The following is a 20342-nucleotide window of genomic DNA, read 5'->3' on the forward strand; positions in this document are numbered from 1 at the left end:
AGGTGACCAATATAGGCTGTTTATAAAGATAAAAATTAAGGTGACCAATATAGGCTGTTTATAAAGATAAAAATTAAGGTGACCAATATAGGCTGTTTATAAAGATAAAAATTAAGGTGACCAATATAGGCTGTTTATAAAGATGCAAATTAAGGTGATTACAAGGTGACCAATATAGGCTGTTTATAAAGATACAAATTAAGGTGACCAATATAGGCTGTTTATAAAGATAAAAATTAAGGTGACCAATATAGGCTGTTTATAAAGATAAAAATTAAGGTGACCAATATAGGCTGTTTATAAAGATGCAAATTAAGGTGATTACAAGGTGACCAATATAGGCTGTTTATAAAGATACAAATTAAGCAGCTCTTTTCCAAAAATATTTCCAAGAATATAGACAACTATAATTCACTGAGAACATAATCGACGTGTTCTTATCGAAAATACATTATTGTGACAACAGGGTATTTTATGACTGGCAAATACCAACTGTGATCGGCCAAATTGTAGAAGCATTATGCAACGGATGATAATAATAATATGTTATGAGAAAACCAAGCCAACGTTTTCCTCCAGTCTCTTCTTCCCTTGGAAAATGTTAGCATGGTCAGAAAGCCAATGACGACTAACATCTGGAAGCTCCATAATCAATCGCCTATTCACGGAACTCAATGGGAAATAATGTGGGATATGAGAGAGTGAAAGGAGGAAATCAATAGATTGTGAAGACAATTTGTCAAAAGGAGAGGGGCTGCCCCTTTAAGAAAAGGCCTCCAGTCTAGGTTGGGAGCGGCTGTGAATACGGGTCTGAAAATCTGGGGCATTCTCCGGGAGTTGGGATAGGATGTGGCAGAAGTAATCATCCACTTGTGAAAATTATTTTCTTTTCGTTCTCAAACACTTTTCAGCCGCTCATGATCCCATTTAGCTGACAACAATACCGGGCCATCCGCAGCCCCAGACGTGTGGACCAGCAAGCAGCTGTAGGACACTTTTCAGTACTTGGTACAATGCATGATGCTTATACACTTCCTATTGCCAAGTGTTTGTTTACATTAGTAGGCCCAGTCTATTCGAAATTACGGCATTATCGTAGAATCCTTAGGCTTACTTCAAAAAGTAGGCCATTTTTTATTAATCGAATTTGCTCTAATTCAGCCAAGTTTAATTCAAAAGGCCTCGTCACAAAGTCACACAACGGAATTAAATTTGTTTGTAACTATATGCATTTCGAGTATAGGTGAGGGGGAAACACACAGCGGAATTCATCTGTCACTCGTCTGAGAAAAGCATGCTCTTACCAGGGCAAATCAGAGCCATTGAATGAGATGGCTAGGGCAAAGAAAATGAACGGTGATAACAGAATATCTTAAAACATCACACTAAGAAGTGGTTGAAGTTTACACTAAAAGGTTCAAACCAAACGGGATAACGGGACAACAAGACAACTAGATCGACCATTCTTGATGGAACAGGCGAAGATATCTGTTTTGAATAGAAAGTAAAAATGGTGAACATTGATGCCACACTACTCTTCTGGAAATCAAGCATTTTCTAGATTTGTCCAATAATTTGTATTTCATTTTTTATAATAGTTACCCAATTGTGTAAAATGTTTAATATAGTTTTGTAACCCCTTTCAGGGAAAATATGAATTATTTGAACTTATTTATCAAAATAAAGTGTAGGCTAGTAAGTAAATAGGTTTTGATAAAAACCCTGTTACTTCAAGTATTGGACGAACAATGCTCCCGTGTGGACATGTTTTAGAACTACACCTAGTTGTTGGGAATTACAATACACAAGCTTTTTCAATGTCCATTTTTACCATTTGTAATCCAACACAAACCCCTAAAATAGTGGTGTCTGTCCATGTTTGAGCGAGAGCGGTAGTTAAAAGGAGAAGTGGCATCTGAATATGGGGGACTGAGAAAAGGGAGGGTTGGGAGAAGAGGAAGGCAAGACTCCTTAACTCTTTCTGACTTGGTGAATCAAAGGAGTGAGGATGAAAAGAGGGAGACAGACGGAGGGAGGGAGGGAGACAGACGGAGGGAGGGAGACAGACAGACAGGGAGGGAGGGAGACAGACAGACAGACAGGCAGGGAGGGAGAGATGGGGAGGGAGACAGACGGAGGGAGGGAGGGAGACAGACGGAGGGAGGGAGACAGACAGACAGGGAGGGAGGGAGACAGACAGACAGACAGGCAGGGAGGGAGAGATGGGGAGGGAGACAGACAGGGAGGGAGGGAGGGAGAGATGGGGAGGGAGGGAGGGAGGGAGAGATGGGGAGGGAGACAGACAGACAGACAGACAGACAGACAGACAGACAGACAGACAGACAGACAGACAGACAGGGAGGGAGGGAGGGAGGGAGGGAGGGAGGGAGGGAAAGAGAGATGGGGAGGGAGACAGACAGGGAAGGAGGGAGTGATGGAGAGGGAGGCAGGGAGAGATGGGGATGGAGGGAGGCAGGGAGGGAGGCAGACAGGGAGAGACGGGGAGGGAGAGAGCGAGACGGGGAGAGAGAGCGACGGGGAGGGAGAGGGAGAGAGAGCGACGGGGAGGGAGGGAGAGGGAGAGAGAGCAACGGGGAGGGAGAGAGAGAGAGAGCGACGGGGAGGGAGAGAGAGCGTCGAGACGGGAGGGATAGAGCGAGACAAAAGGGAGAGCGAGAGAGACGGTGAGGGAGAGCCGGTGAGGGAGAGTGAGAGGCGGTGAGGGAGATGGTGAGGGAGAGAGAGAGACGGGGGGAAGAGAGAGAGAGCGACAGTGAGGGAGCGACTGTGAGGGAGAGAGGGCGACGGTGAGGGAGAGAGAGAGCGACGGTGAGGGAGAGAGAGAGCGACGGTGAGGGAGAGAGAGAGCGACGGTGAGGGAGAGGGAGAGCGACGGTGAGGGAGAGAGAGCGAGAGAGGGCGACGGTGAGGGAGCGCGAGAGGCGGTGAGGGAGATGGTGAGGGAGACGGGGGGAAGAGAGAGAGAGCGACAGTGGGGGAGAGAGAGAGAGCGACAGTGGGGGAGAGAGAGAGAGCGACAGTGGGGGAGAGAGAGAGAGCGACAGTGGGGGAGAGAGAGAGAGCGGCAGTGGGGGAGAGAGAGAGAGCGGCAGTGGGGGAGAGAGAGAGAGCGGCAGTGGGGGAGAGAGAGAGAGCGACAGTGAGGGGAGAGAGAGAGCGACAGTGAGGGAGAGAGAGAGAGACAGTGAGGGAGAGAGAGAGAGAGACAGTGAGGGAGAGAGAGAGAGAGAGTGAGGGAGAGAGAGAGAGAGAGAGTGAGGGAGAGAGAGAGAGTGAGGGAGAGAGAGAGAGTGAGGGAGAGAGAGAGAGTGAGGGAGAGAGAGAGAGTGAGGGAGAGAGAGCGACAGTGAGGGAGAGAGAGCGACAGTGAGGGAGAGAGCGACAGTGAGGGAGAGAGAGCGACAGTGAGGGAGAGAGCGCGACAGTGAGGGAGAGAGCGCGACAGTGAGGGAGAGAGCGCGACAGTGAGGGAGAGAGCGCGACAGTGAGGGAGAGAGCGCGACAGTGAGGGAGAGAGCGCGACAGTGAGGGAGAGAGCGCGACAGTGAGGGAGAGAGCGCGACAGTGAGGGAGAGAGCGCGACAGTGAGGGAGAGAGCGCGACAGTGAGGGAGAGAGCGCGACAGTGAGGGAGAGAGAGCGACAGTGAGGGAGAGAGAGCGACGTGAAGGGAGAGAGAGCGACGTGAAGGGAGAGAGAGCGACGTGGAGGGAGAGAGAGAGCGACGTGGAGGGAGAGAGAGAGCAACGTGGAGGGAGAGAGAGAGCAACGTGGAGGGAGAGAGAGAGAGACGTGGAGGGAGAGAGAGAGAGACGTGGAGGGAGAGAGAGAGACGTGGAGGGAGAGAGAGAGACGTGGAGGGAGAGAGAGAGACGTGGAGGGAGAGAGAGAGACGTGGAGGGAGAGAGAGAGACGTGGAGGGAGAGAGAGAGACGTGGAGGGAGAGAGAGAGACGTGGAGGGAGAGAGAGAGACGTGGAGGGAGAGAGAGAGACGTGGAGGGAGAGAGAGAGACGTGGAGGGAGAGAGACAGAGAGATGGAGAGCGAGAGGGGGAGGGAGAGAGCGAGACAGGGAGGGAGAGAGCGAGACAGGGAGAGAGCGAGCGAGACAGGGAGGGAGAGAGCGAGACAGGGAGGAGAGAGCGAGACAGGGAGGGAGAGAGCGAGACAGGGAGGGAGAGAGCGAGACAGGGAGGGAGAGAGCGAGACAGGGAGGGAGAGAGCGAGACAGGGAGGGAGAGAGCGAGACAGGGAGGGAGAGAGCGAGACAGGGAGGGAGAGAGCGAGACAGGGAGGGAGAGAGCGAGACAGGGAGGGAGAGAGCGAGACAGGGAGGGAGAGTGGGACGGAGAGAGAGAGAGAGAGAGAGAGAGAGAGAGAGAGAGCGCGAGACGGGGAGGGAGAGAGAGAAATGGGGAGGGAGAGAGAGAAGAGAGGAAACAGTGAATATTAGACAGAAAGAGAGAGGAAACAGTGAATATTAGACAGAAAGAGAGAGGAAACCATAAAGATTAGACAGAAAGAGAGGGAACAGAGGAGATTAGACAGAAAGAGAGAGGAAACCATAAAGATTAGACAGAAAGAGAGAGGGAACAGAGGAGATTAGACAGAAAGAGAGAGGAAACCATAAAGATTAGACATAAAGAGAGAGGGAACAGAGGAGATTAGACAGAAAGAGAGAGGGAACAGAGGAGATTAGACAGAAAGAGAGAGGAAACCATAAAGATTAGACATAAAGAGAGAGGGAACAGAGGAGATTAGACAGAAAGAGAGAGGGAACAGAGGAGATTAGACATAAAGAGAGAGGGAACAGAGGAGATTAGACATAAAGAGAGAGGGAACAGAGGAGATTAGACAGAAAGAGAGAGGGAACAGAGGAGATTAGACAGAAAGAGAGAGGGAACAGAGGAGATTAGACAGAAAGAGAGAGGGAACAGAGGAGATTAGACAGAAAGAGAGAGGGAACAGAGGAGATTAGACAGAAAGAGAGAGGGAACAGAGGAGATTAGACAGAAAGAGAGAGGGAACAGAGGAGATTAGACAGAAAGAGAGAGGGAACAGAGGAGATTAGACAGAAAGAGAGAGGGAACAGAGGAGATTATTTCACTTTAGATTATAAACTAAAGTGAAATAAACAAATAAAATTACAGTAAACATTACACAAGTTTCAAAGGAATAGATAAATGTCATATTATGGCTACGTACAGTGTTATAATGATGTGAAAATAGTTTAAGTACAAAAGGGAAAATAAATATGGGTTGTATTTACAATGGTGTTTGTTCTTCACTGGTTGCCCTTTTCTTGTTGCAACAGGTCACAAATCTTGAAGCTGTGATGGCACACTGTTGTATTTCACCCAATAGCTATGGGAGTTCATCAAAATTGGATTTGTTTTCAAATTCTTTGTGGGCCTGTGTAATCTGAGGGAAATATGTCTCTCTAATATGGTCATACATTTGGCAGGAGGTTAGGAAGTGCAGCTCAGTTTCCACCTCATTTTGTGGCAATGTGCACATAGGCTGTCTTCTCTGAAGAGCCAGGTCTACCTACAGCGGCCTTTCTCAATAGCAAGGCTATGCTCACTGAGTCTGTACATACTAAAGGCTTTCCTTCATTTTGGGTCAGTCACAGTGGTCAGGTATTCTGCCACTTTATACTCTCTGTTTGGGGCCAAATAGCATTCCAGTTTGCTCTGTTAAATTCTTTCCAATGTCTCAAGTAATTTATTTTTGTTTTCTCATGATTTGGTTGGGTCTAATTGTGTTGCTGTTCTGGGGCTCTGTGGAGTCTATTTGTGTTTGTGAACAGAGCCCTTGAACCAGCTGGCTGAGGGGACTCTTCTCTAGGTTCATCTCTCTGCAGGTGAGGGCTTTGTGGTGGATTGTGTGGGTATCGTTTCCTTTTAGCTGTTGTAGAATTGAACAGCTCTTATGTGGATTTTGATAATTAGCGGGTATATTACTAATTCTGCTCTGCATGCATTAAGATCAAGGTGCTGCTGTAGGCCTCCTTGGTTGGGGACAGAAGCACCAGATCTTCTGTAAATAGGCAATACATCTCATCTCTCCCCCTGGTGGCAGATTGCAGTCTTCGTGAGAGCTGAGACAGAAGCCTCTTCTCTCTCTTGCTTATCTCCCACTCTCTTTAACTCCCTCCCTCCCTCCCGCGGGTTGGTGGTGGTGGCAGATTACAGTCTTTGGGAGAGCTGAAACAGAATCTACCCTGTGCCTTTTCTCTCTCTTGCTCATCCCTCTCCCTCCTCCTCCCCTCTTTCTGGGGGTGGGGGGGGGGGGGGGGTGGCAGATTGCAGTCTTTGGGAGAGCTGAGAGCTCCCTCTTCTCTTTGCCTCTTCGGCTCCCATCAACAGATGGCTGCTTTTAATGGAGAAGCGTTCAACCTGAAAATCCAACCTCTCCATCTCTCTCTGTCTGTCAGTCTGTCTCAATATCTGCTTGTCTTCCTGGTTTCTCTCTCTCCCTTTTCTTGCTTTGCTCACTTTCTTTCTTCCTTCCTAAAATGTACAGTCCTCAAGTGTGCCGCCTAGTGTGTTGACGTGTGTATGTGCAGGAGCGGACTGGCTGGTCCATTTGTTGCCTAGTGGGCCTGTCTAACTTGGATTTTCTGAGCAAAATTATAATTAATTTAATAATGGGCCGGTGTGTTAGAAATGCCAGGGCCGATTTTTGTTCCCAGTCCGCCCCTGTGTATGTGTGTGTGTGTGTGTGTGTGTGGGGGGGGGGGGGGGGGCGGGGGTTACATGTTGCTGTGGAATATGCATGCTTGTGAACGTGTTTTTAATTCATGTGTATAAGACCATGTCAGAATTTTAAAATCGACAGTGTTTCTCCAAATGCTTGTCCATGACTTTGATTAGAATTGTGTTGCTGTGAACCGATGTCAGCGTGTGTGTGTGGGTGTGTATATAAGTGTATAACACACACACACACACACACACACACACACACACACACACACACACACACACACACACATATATATATACACACGCATATATACACACACACATATAAATACATTATACACACAGAACAAAAATATAAACAACAAGTAAAGTGTTGGTCCCATGTTTCATGAGCTGAAATAAAAGATCACATTTTTGCTAAAATGTTGTGCATAAATTTGTTTACATCCCTGTAGGTGAGCATTTCTCCTTTGCCAAGATAGTCTGTCCACCTGACAGGTGTGGCATATCAAGAAGCTGGGCCTTGCTCCCCAGTGGGTGGGCCAGTCTCCCAAGGGGTGAGCCAACACCCTCCCAGGCCCACCCATAGCTGCGCCCCTGCCCAGTCATGTGAAATCCCTGTGGCTCAGTTGGTAGAGCACGGCGTTCGCAACGCCAGCATGGTGTGTGCAACGCCAGGGTTGTGGGTTTGATTCCCACGGGGTGCCAGTACAATTTTTTTTTTTTAAATGCATGAAATGTATGCATTCACTACTGTAAGTCGCTCTGGATAAGAGCGTCTGCTAAATGACTAAAATGTAAATCTATAGATTAGGGCCTATGTTTTTGTTCAGTATATATACTGAACAAAAACACAACATGCAACAATTTCAATGATTTTACTGAGTTACAGTTCATATAAGGAATCAGTCAATTTAAATAATTAAATTAGGCCCTAATCTATGGATTTACATTTTAGTCATTTAGCAGACGCTCTTATCCAGAGCGACTTATACATACATACACTGCTCAAAAAAATAAAGGGAACACTTAAACAACACAATGTAACTCCAAGTCAATCACACTTCTGTGAAATCAAACTGTCCACTTAGGAAGCAACACTGATTGACAATAAATTTCACATGCTGTTGTGCAAATGGAATAGACAACAGGTGGAAATTAGAGGCAATTAGCAAGACACCCCCAATAAAGGAGTGGTTCTGCAGGTGGGGACCACAGACCACTTCTCAGTTCCTATGCTTCCTGGCTGATGTTTTGGTCACTTTTGAATGCTGGCGGTGCTTTCACTCTAGTGGTAGCATGAGACGGAGTCTACAACCCACACAAGTGGCTCAGGTAGTGCAGCTCATCCAGGATGGCACATCAATGCGAGCTGTGGCAAGAAGGTTTGCGCTGTCTGTCAGCGTAGTGTCCAGAGCATGGAGGCGCTACCAGGAGACAGGCCAGTATATCAGGAGACGTGGAGGAGGCCGTAGGAGGGCAACAACCCAGCAGCAGGACCGCTACCTCCGCCTTTGTGCAAGGAGGAGCAGGAGGAACACTGCCAGAGCCCTGTAAAATGACCTCTAGCAGGCCACAAATGTCCATGTGTCTGCTCAAACGGTCAGAAACAGACTCCATGAGGGTGGTATGAGGGCCCGACGTCCACAGGTGGGGGTTGTGCTACAGCCCAACACCGTGCAGGACGATTGGCATTTGCCAGAGAACACCAAGATTGGCAAATTGGCCACTGGCGCCCTGTGCTCTTCACAGATGAAAGCAGGTTCACACTGAACACGTGACAGACGTGACAGAGTCTGGAGACACCGTGGAGAACGTTCTACTGCCTGCAACATCCTCCAGCATGACCGGTTTGGCGGTGGGTCAGTCATGGTGTGGGGTAGCATTTCTTTGGGGGGCCGCACAGCCCTCCATGTGCTCGCCAGAGGTAGCCTGACTGCCATTAGGTACCGAAATGAGATCCTCAGACCCCTTGTGAGACCATATGCTGGTGCGGTTGGCCCTGGGTTCCTCCTAATGCAAGACAATGCTAGACCTCATGTGGCTGGAGTGTGTCAGCAGTTCCTGCAAGAGGAAGGCATTGATGCTATGGACTGGCCCGCCCGTTCCCCAGACCTGAATCCAATTGAGCACATCTGGGACATCATGTCTCACTCCATCCACCAACGACACGTTGCACCACAGACTGTCCAGAAGTTGGCGGATGCTTTAGTCCAGGTCTGGGAGAAGATCCCTCAGGAGACCATCCGCCACCTCATCAGGAGCATGCCCAGGCGTTGTAGGGAGGTCATACAGGCATGTGGAGGCCACACACACTACTGAGCCTCATTTTGACTTGTTTTAAGGACATTACATCAAAGTTGGATCAGCCTGTAGTGTGGTTTTCCACTTTAATTTTTAGTGTGACTCCAAATCCAGACCTCCATGGGTTGATAAATTGGATTTCCATTGATTATTTTTGTGTGATTTTGTTGTCAGCACATTCAACTATGTAAAGAAAAAAGTATTTAATAAGATTATTTCATTCATTCAGATCTAGGATGTGTTGTTTAAGTGCTCCCTTTATTTTTTTGAGCAGTATATATATATATATATATATATATATATATATATATATATATATGTGTATATATATATATGTGTATATATATATATATATATATATATATGTGTATATATATATATACACACACACACACACACACACACACACACACACACACATATATATATATATGTGTATATATATATATATGTGTATATATATATATATATATGTGTATGTATATATATATGTGTATGTATATATATATGTGTATGTATATATATATGTGTATGTATATATATATATATATATATATATATATATATATATACATATATATATATATATACATATATATACATATACATATATATACATATATATATATACATATATACACATATATATATATACATATATATACATATATATATACATACATATATATACATATATATATACATATATATATACATATATACACACACACACACACACACACAATACACCCTAGTGTCCTCCTTGGTATTCGAAGGGTCACCTGAGATGGTATTAAACTTCTGAAGAGACACTAGCCAATTAGGGGTAGCCTACCATCCTGCAGACAGACAGACCGACACACACACACACGAACACACTCTTCACTCAGCACCCGGTGTCTCTTCACTAATTACTAGCAGAGTCATAGTTATGAAGTGACCTCACTAAAACCAGTCTTGGTACTCCACTGATTTGACTGATGGCATGAATGAATGTCATTGGGTTTAAAAATGGGTCTGGGCTGCCATCTGCTGGAGCAAAGGAGGCCCAACATGAAATACATCCAATTACATCAACATGTACCTCAAATAATGGATTCCTGTCCAATAGACAAGGCAGAATTACTTTAACACACACACACACACACACACACACACACACACACACACACTTCTCATATACCAACTGTTATGTTCGCTTACTGACAGACAGCAGTTGTCCATGCCTCTGCTTTTCTAAGCTTAGCTCATCATCTTTCTCTCTCTCCGTTTCCTTCTCTCAATCTGTCAGTCACCGCTAGGGGGCACTGCTATCCTTTCTTTGCCTCATGTTCTTATGACAGTTTTTATTACAGCCTAACCCTTCATGGAGGGCGATAGAGGGCCTAGCGTCGGCTGTTTTTCGGTTTTTCTTACTAATCAGTGACCTTAATTCATCAATCAAGTACAAGGGAGGAGTGAAAACCCACAGACATTCGCACCCACGAGGAATGAGTTTGACACGTGCATTAGTCACTTTGCTGGTTTTCATCAGATCTTATGATGCAATGGGAGAAAAACATACATATCCCATACAAAACATGTCCTAGTAAACTCTAGGCCAGGGAAATGTAACAATTTCAAAGATTTTACTGAGTTACAGTTCATATAAGGAAAATCAGTAAGTTGAAATGAATTCATTAGGCCCTGATCTATGGATTTGACATGACTGGGCAGGGGTGCAGCCATGGAGGGCATAGGCCCAGACACCTGGCAGCCAGGCCCAGACAATCAGAATTAGTTTTTCCTGACAAAAGGGCTTTATTACCGACAGAAATACTCCTCAGCACCCCCCCCCCCCCCCCCCGACGATGCCGAAGGTGAAGAAGCAGGATGTGGAGGTCCTGAGCTTGCGTGGTTACACGTGGTCTACAGTTGTGAGACTGGTTGGACATACTGCCAAACTCTAAAACAATGCTGGAGGCAGCTTATGGTAGAGAAATTAACATTAAATTCTCTGGCAACAGCTCTGGTAGACATTTCAGCAGTCACCATGCCAATTGCATGCTCCCTCAAAAATTGAGACATCTGTGGCATTGTGTTGTGTGACAAAAACAACACACTTTAAAGTGGCCTTTTATTGTCCTCAGCACAAAGTGCACCTGTATAATGATCATACTGTTTAATCAACTTCTTGATATGCCACACCTGTCAGGTGGATGGATTATCTTGGCAAAGGAGAAATGTTCACTAACAGGGATGAAACAAATTTGTGCAAAACATTTGAGAGAAATGTTTGTGTGTATGGAAAATCTCTGGGATTATTTATATCAGCTCATGAAACGTGGGACCAACACTTTACATGTTGTGTTTATATTTTTGTTCAGTTTAGTTTGAAGACTATAAATTCACTGCAAGAAGCCCAAACATATATATTTGGAGCCCATAAAAACGGCACCATCATACCTCGCAAATGTTATATTGTTGCTCCTGAATTATTTGTTACTTTTCAGTTTTTATTTATTTATTTTTTTATATAATTTTTTACTTCAGTTTATTTTAGTAAATAAACTCAGATAAAAAATAAACGTCCTCTTACTGTCAACTGCGTTTATTTTCAGCAAACTTAAAATGTGTAAATATTTGTATGAACATAAGATTCAACAACTGAAACATAAACTGAACAAGTTCCACAGACATGTGACTAACAGAAATTGAATAATGTGTCCCTAAACAAAGGGGGGGTCAAAATAAAAAAATAAGTCAGTATCTGGTGTGGCCACCAGCTGCATTAAGCACTGCAGTGCATCTCCTCCTCATGGACTGCACCAGATTTGCCAGTTCTTACTGTGAGATGTTACCCCACTCTTCCACCAATGCACCTGCAATACATTTCTGGGGGAATGGCCCTAGCCCTCACCCTCCGATCCAAAAGGTTGCAGACGTGCTCAATGGGATTGAGATCCGGGATCTTCGCTGGCCATGGCAGAACACTGACATTTCTGTCTTGCAGGAAATCACGTACAGAACGCCTGCAAAGACAACAAGCTCAGTCCGATAATGCTGTGACACACCTCCCCAGACCATGACGCACCCTCCACCTCCAAATCGATCCCGCTCCAGAGTACAGGCCTCGGTGTAACGCTCATTCCTTCGACGATAAACGCAAATCCGACCATTACCCCTGGTGAGACATAACCGCGACACGTCAGTGAAGAGCACTTTCTGCCAGTCCTGTCTGGTCCAGCGACGGTGGGTTTGTGCCCATAGGCGACGCCGTTGCCGGTGATGTCTGGTGAGGACCTGCCTTACAACAGGCCTACAACCCTCAGTCCAGCCTTTCTCAGCCTATTGCGGACAGTCTGAGCACTGATGGAGGGATTGTGCGTTCCTGGTGTAACTCGGACAGTTGTTGTTGCCATCCTGTACCTGTCCTGCAGGTGTGATGTTCGGATGTACCGATCCTGTGCAGGTGTTGTTACACGTGGTCTGCCACTGCGAGGACGATCAGTGTCTGTCCTGTCTCCCTGTCGCGCTGTCTTAGGCATCTTACGGACATTGCAATTTATTACCCTGGCCACATCTGCAGTCCTCATGCCTCCTTGCAGCATGCCTAAGGCACGTTCACGCAGATGAGCAGGGACCCTGGGCATCTTCCTTTTGGTGTTTTCCAGAGTCAGTAGAAAGGCCTCTTTAGTGTCCTACAGTTTCATAAGTGTGATCTTAATTGCCTACCGTCTGTAAGCTGTTAGTGTCTTAATGACCGTTCCACAGGTGCATGTTCATTAATTGTTTATGGCTCATTGAACAAGCATGGGAAACAGTGTTTAAACCCTTTACAATGAAGATCTGTGAAGTTATTTGGATTTTTATGAATTATCTTTGAAAGGGTCCTGAAAAAGGGCCGTTTTTTTTTTTCTGAGTTTACTTAACACTTTTTTTCTTAAAACTGCATTGTTGGTTAAGGGCTATATACAGCATTTCACTGTAAGGTCTACACCTGTTGTATTTGGTGCATGTGACAAATACAATTTGATTCGATTTTTTATTTTGAAACAGATATATTTGACCAAAACAATCATTTCAAACCTTGTCCACATGTGTATACAATCACACATACTGTCTCTATTATGCTTGGGAATACTTTGGAACAGATTTCCAAAATTAAAATCACTTAGAGCTGATTTGCAGGCTGGGCAAGCAGTTTGGGACAACTCTATGGTCCACACTACCCAGTACATTTTAGTCATTTAGCAGACGCTCTTCTCCAGAGCGACTTACAGTAGTGAATGCATACATTTCATACATTTTTTTTTCTCCGTACTGGTCCCCCGTGGGAATTGAACCCACAACACTGGCGTTGCAAACACCATGCTCTACCAACTGAGCCACACGGTATGACTGGGTAGTGTGGTGCATACCCTCAGTACGACTGGGTAGTGTGGTTCATACCCTCAGTACGACTGGGTAGTGTGGTTCATACCCTCAGTACGACTGGGTAGTGTGGTTCATACCCTCAGTACGACTGGGTAGTGTGGTTCATACCCTCAGTACGACTGGGTAGTGTGGTTCATACCCTCAGTACGACTGGGTAGTGTGGTTCATACCCTCAGTACGACTGGGTAGTGTGGTTCATACCCTCAGTACGACTGGGTAGTGTGGTTCATACCCTCAGTACGACTGGGTAGTGGTTCATACCCTCAGTACGACTGGGTAGTGTGGTTCATACCCTCAGTACGTCTGGGTAGTGTGGTTCATACCCTCAGTACGACTGGGTAGTGTGGTTCATACCCTCAGTACGACTGGGTAGTGTGGTTCATACCCTCAGTACGACTGGGTAGTGTGGTTCATACCCTCAGTACGACTGGGTAGTGTGGTTCATACCCTCAGTACGTCTGGGTAGTGTGGTTCATACCCTCAGTACGTCTGGGTAGTGTGGTTCATACCCTCAGTACGTCTGGGTAGTGTGGTTCATACCCTCAGTACGACTGGGTAGTAGAGTTCTTACCCGCTGTGCTTCATGTTGGGGGGTTTGTCCATGCGGACGGCTAGTTTGATCTTCAGCTCTGAGTCCTGACTGTTCTTTGACACCACCATCTTGTGAAGCTCGGCCTGCTTGGGTCCATTGGTGGTGGGGTTCAGGATCACCTGAGAATGGGAACGGGAGGGAGGGAGGGAGGGGGAAGAGAGAGAAGAAAAAGAGAGCGAGCGAGAGAGAGAAGAGAAAAAGAGAATATGCAATTTTACACAAGGTGAAGTAATGAACAGCTGCACACACACACACGCACACGCACACACACGATACACAAACAGCGTCTCTCATCAGACAGTCAGTGACTGACACATCCATATTCTGTGACAATGATAGGAACAGACAGGTGAAGGACATCAGAAAACCATGGCTGTCTGGCTGGGGGAAGAGAGTAGAGATGGTGAGGAAAGAGAGAGATGGGGAGGGAGTGCCATTGAGAGACACTTCTTTTTCATCACAACCCCCTCTGCAGTTGCTCCGTATGCAGGAAAGGGATTCAGATAGAATCCAAAGCTGTAGCAATGAGATCCTCATCTTTATATAGAAACATTTGTGTTTTGAGTTGCTGGATATGAGTGTGAATGTGTTAGAGAGAGGGTGAGGAAAGAGAGAGCAAGAGGGAGGGGGATAGGGATGGGCATAGGGATGGGGAAAGGGGGGGCTTAGGGATGGGGAAAGGGGGATAGAGAGGTAGAGGGATGGAGATAGGGACAGGGATAGGGATTTGGATAGGAATAGGGAGGGGGAATAGTGATGGGAATAGAGAGGGGCATAGAGATGGGGAGGGGGATGGGTTTGTGGATAGTAAAGGGGATTGGATAGGGAGGGGGATAGGAATGGGATAGGGAGGGGGATAGGGAGGGGGATATGGACGAGGAGGGGGATAGGGATGGGTTTGTGGATAGTGGTTGGGATTGGATAGGGAGGGGGATAGGGGAAAAGGAGGGGGAGGTGGATGGAGAGGGGTAGAGGGATGGAGACAGGGAGGGGGATATGGATGGGGATGGGGAGAAGGGATAGGGATGTGGATAGGGGAAAAGGAGGGGGATAGGGACGGGGATGAGGATAGGGAGGGGGATAGGGATAGGGAGGGGGATCAGGATGTGGATAGTGATGGGATAGGGAGGGGGAGAGGAATGGGGTTAGTGATGGGAAAGGGAGGGGGAGAGGAATAGAGATGGGGAGGGGGATAGAGATGGGGAGAGGGATAGAGATGGGGAGGGGGATGGAGATAGGGAGGGGGATGGAGATAGGGAGGGGGATGGAGATAGGGAGGGGGATGGAGATAGGGAGGGGGATGGAGATAGGGACGGGGAGGGGGATAGATGGGGATAGGGACCGGGAGGGGGATAGGGAGGGGGATTGGGAGGGGGATGGAGAAGGGGAGAGGGAAGGTGATAGGGATGGGTTTGTGGATAGTGATGGGGATTTTATAGGGAGGGGGAGGGGGATAGAGATGGGGAGAGGGATGTGGATAGTGATGGGATAGGGAGGGGGATAGGGATGGGTTTGTGGATAGTGATGGGGGTCGGAAAGGGAGGGGGATGGGGGATGGGGGGGGACAGGGAGAAGGATGCGGACAGGGATGGGGATGTGGATAGGGATGGGGAGGTGGAGGTGGATAGAGATGGGGAGGGGGTTAGGGACGGGGTTAGGGAGGTGGATAAAGATGGGGATAGGGAGGGGGTTAGGGACGGGGATAGGGAGGTGGATAAAGATGGGGAGGGGGTTAGGGACGTGGTTAGGGAGGTGGATAGAGATGGGGATAGGGAGGGGGTTAGGGACGGGGTTAGGGAGGTGGATAGAGATGGGGATAGGGAGGTGGATAGAGATGGGGATAGGGAGGGGGTTAGGGACGGGGATAGAGATGGGGATAGGGACGGGGATAGGGAGGTGTATAGAGATGGGGATAGGGAGGGGGTTAGGGACGGGGATAGGGAGGTGGATAGAGATGGGGATAGGGAGGGGGTTAGGGACGGGGATAGGGAGGTGGATAGAGATGGGGATAGGGAGGGGGTTAGGGAGGGGGATAGGGAGGTGGAGGTGGATAGAGATGGGGAGGGGGTTAGGGACGGGGATAGGGAGGTGGATAGATGGGGATAGGGAGGTGGATAGAGATGGGGATAGGGAGGGGGTTAGGGACGGGGTTAGGGATGGGGATATGGAGGGGGTTAGGGACGGGGATAGGGAGGTGGATAGATGGGGATAGGGAGGGGGTTAGGGACGGGGATAGGGAGGTGGATAGAGATGGGGATAGGGAGGGGGTTAGGGACAGGGATAAGGAGGTGGATAGAGATGGGGATAGGGAGGGGGTTAGGGACGGGGATAGGGAGGTGGAGGTGGATAGAGATGGAGATAGGGAGGGGGTTAGGGACGGGGATAGGGAGGTGGATAGAGATGGGGATAGGGAGATGGATAGAGATGGGGATAGGGAGGGGGTTAGGGACAGGGATGTGGATAGAGATGGGGATAGGGAGGGGGAGAGGGATGGGGATATGGAGGGGGTTAGGGACGGGGATAGGGAGGGGGTTAGGGACGGGGATAGGGAGGTGGATAGAGATGGGGATTGGGAGGGGGTTAGGGACGGGGTTAGGGAGGTGGATAGAGATGGGGATTGGGAGGGGGTTAGGGACGGGGTTAGGGAGGTGGATAGAGAGGGGGTTAGGGACGGGGATAGGTAGGTGGATAGAGATGGGGATAGGGAGGGGTTAGGGACAGGGATAGGGAGGTGGATAGAGATGGGGATAGGGAGGGGGAGAGGGATGGGGATATGGACGGGGTTAGGGACGGGGATAGGGAGGGGGTTAGGGACGGGGATAGGGAGGTGGATAGAGATGGGGATAGGGAGGGGGTTAGGGACGGGGATAGGGAGGTGGATAGAGATGGGGATAGGGAGGGGGTTAGGGACGGGGATAGGGAGGTAGATAAAGATGGGGATAGGGAGGGGGTTAGGGACGGGGATAGGGAGGTGGATAGAGATGGGGATAGGGAGGGGGTTAGGGACGGGGTTAGGGATCTGGAGGTGGATAGAGATGGGGATAGGGAGGAAGATAGGGATGGGGAGGGGCATTGGTATAAGGGTATGGGGATTGGGAGGGGTATAGAGATGGGGATAGGGAGGGGGATGGGGATAGTGATGGGGATTGGATAGGGAGGGTGATAGGGATGTGTATGTGGATAGTGTTGGGATAGTGAGGGGGATGTGGAGGGAGAGGGGGACAGGAAGGTGGATGGGGATGTGGATAGTGATGGGGATAGTGATGGGGAGGGGGATGTGGAGGGAGAGGGAGACGGGGACAGGAAGGTGGATGAGGATAGTGATGGGGATGTGGATAGTGATGGGGATAGTGATGGGGAGGGGGATAGGGGACAGGGACAGGAAGGTGGATGGGGATAGTGATGGGGATAGTGATGGGGAGGGGGATGTGGAGGGAGAGGGAGACGGGGACAGGAAGGTGGATGGGGATAGTGATGGGGATAGTGATGGGGAGGGGGATAGGGGACAGGGACAGGAAGGTGGATGGGGATAGTGATGGGGATAGTGATGGGGAGGGGGATAGGGGACAGGAAGGTGGATGGGGATAGTGATGGGGAGGGGGATGTGGAGGGAGAGGGAGACGGGGACAGGAAGGTGGATGGGGATAGTGATGGGGATGTGGATAGTGATGGGGATAGTGATGGGGAGGGGGATAGGGGACAGGAAGGTGGATGGGGATGTGGATAGTGATGGGGATAGTGATGGGGAGGGGGATAGGGGACAGGAAGGTGGATGGGGATAGTGATGGGGATGTGGATAGTGATGGGGATAGTGATGGGGAGGGGGATAGGGGACAGGAAGGTGGATGGGGATGTGGATAGTGATGGGGATAGTGATGGGGAGGGGGATAGGGTGCCACAGACAGAGTAGAGGAGGTGAGGAAAGAGGGATAAAGAGGAAAACAGGAATGGAGAGGGTCAGACTTAAAGGACAATTACGTTTTCAATTACTTTTTCCAAAAAAGACGAAAATTGAGAATGAAGGAGCAAAAACAAAAAGCAATGAGTTGGCAGAATGTGTGTGTGGCATACCTCCTTTACCACTGACTGGGAGAGGGATCATAGTGGAGCTCATTGTTTTGGCAGTGTTATCAAGTTGTCAGTGTTGAAAGTGTTTTAAAGGAAGTCATCTGTTTCTCAGAGAGAATTGGAATAGATAATGATAGAGAGAAGCGAGATGGGGCTCTTCTGTACAATAACACCTACAGCTCTTACACATTCAATGCAATGCATGTCTCAAAAAGCTCAATGGCATTCATGTCAGGGGAAAAACTAGCCTTGGTACATGACTGTTTGGGCTACATTGTTACATTGCCAAGACAATAGTGGTTGATAATGAATGATATCAATAGTGAATGATTTTGATGTAAATTATATGAATAATGGTTGATAGTGATAATGAATGATATCAATAGTGGTTGATAATGAATGATATCAATAGTGGTTGATAATGAATTATATCAATAGTGAAAGATATTGATGTAAATTATATGAATAATGGTTGATAGTGATAATGAATGATATCAATAGTGGTTGATAATGAATGATATCAATAGTGAAAGATATTGATGTAAATGATATGAATAATGGTTGATAGTGACTGATATACATAAAAATAGGTTGATGTATGTATATGCTGGTGTCTTACCCGTCCCAGCTCCTTGTCTTCCAGAGCTAGCACCCCTGTGCTCTCTGTGAACAGCTTGACTTTGACCATTGGTAACGGGTGCGTCGTCATGAAGTCCCCCTGTGTGCCCCACCTGAAAGACAAGATTCCACCCCTCAGGATTACAATTGTTGAGTAACTAAGAGCTGATATTAAGCGCCATACAGGTATTTGTGTGTATTCAGTAATCATAAAAGAGTTAAGGGGAAAAAAAGAGTCAAAATATCAGGCAAGTCCATTTCAAATGGCAATTACCCACCCTTGTACCCATTATCTTGCTGCCAATAACCCATTGTGGGTGCTCACAGACCAAAGACTCTAGAATTGTATTACCATAGAAACCTTTCTATCAGCCTTTCTGTTCTTCCGTCACACAACGCTTCCTCTTTCTACCAGAGTGGCCACCCAGTGAATGTCCGGTGTTTCCCATTGTGCCTGGAAGTTGTTGAAAAGTAACTCTGGAATTGATTTTGCATGGGAAATAGGGCATTTTCAAATGTGTGCAGCCAACACTCGCTCAGCTTCTAGACGAAAGAATGGCAGTGACAAGGTTTTCTATGAAAATCAGTGTGTGTGTTTGCGGTGCTTCACCTCTTCCTCCACACGGCTGACTGTATCACATGGCATTTTGTGGGCCTATATCTAAAGATATAGCTACAAAAGCTCTGCTGTTTCCTTTCTTCATGGTTATACAGCAATGATGAGTGAGTACCCAATCTAGTCATTGTAGGTCTGTACTCTGGAAGCTTCTAATGTGGGTTTAAGGTTGAGGATGAGCATGATGGGTCGTTCAGATGTCCCACTGCGCACAAACTGGATGAATCAACGTTGTTTCCACTTACTTACAACAACAAAAATCTATGTGATGATAAATCGAAGTGGAAAAGTGATTGGATTTGCAAAACGTCATCAATGTAAAGGGATTTAAGGAATGTCTGTATTTTACCCTGAATCCAATGACATGGTTAAATTGTTTTTGGTTTAACAATTAAATATATGTCAAAACTAGCGTTGACCTGACGTCTGTGCCTAGTGGGATAGCACCTGCACGACGGGTCACGAGTGTCTGTTAGTGTGTGTGTACAGTTACATGCATGGCCTCAAAATGCTGAATGACCCCTTGCTTCTCAATGACAGCAGGAATCCAATGTAGCTAACAAATTATTTTTTCCCAGTTGCCAAGGCAACGTGTGGAATGCGTTCAAACGTCTGTCCCTCAAGTTGCGAGAGACAAAAGAAATAAGAACTGCTAATTAACAGAGGAGGGTAAAGCCAAAGGACAATTCAAACAAGAAGTGGCTATTGTTTGCCTCGTGTTATTTCTATCATGGTACACAAAGAAAATGGACTCTGGAGATAACCCTTAGCAGACTTTACCTAACACTGTTCTGTCTTTGTTCGCCTCTCTTAGGAAAGCCCACAAGTCAACAGTTAAGTTCGCCATGCGAGGGAGGTTAACTATGTTAGCTATATTTACTTAAGGCGTTTTCTGTCTCAGATGCATTATCAGATCTGACGAGGAATAGAATAGCAGCAATGACGAACCCGGCTGGAGCAAAACATTGACTCAGTTTATTCCTTGAAAAGAGAGCAAGACTAGC

At 47.3% G+C, this 20342-nt stretch overlaps 1 protein-coding gene across 7 annotated transcripts in view; it reads right to left on the bottom strand.

Moving 5' to 3' along the window:
* cadps2 (Ca++-dependent secretion activator 2) overlaps positions 1-20342 on the bottom strand; it is a 237066-nt gene that overhangs the window by 103735 nt on the left and 112989 nt on the right. For all 7 annotated transcript variants that reach the window (XM_029751538.1, XM_029751535.1, XM_029751531.1 and 4 more), the window contains exons 7-8: positions 18724-18835; positions 14016-14155 (exon numbers count right to left, since the gene is read on the bottom strand). In XM_029751538.1, the coding sequence (XP_029607398.1) occupies positions 14016-14155; positions 18724-18835 (252 nt within the window). The remainder of the gene's footprint in view (positions 1-14015; positions 14156-18723; positions 18836-20342) is intronic.

The sequence above is a fragment of the Salmo trutta genome, chromosome 4 (genome assembly GCF_901001165.1).
Source record: "Salmo trutta chromosome 4, fSalTru1.1, whole genome shotgun sequence".
In the NCBI taxonomy this organism is placed as follows: Eukaryota; Metazoa; Chordata; class Actinopteri; order Salmoniformes; family Salmonidae; genus Salmo; species Salmo trutta.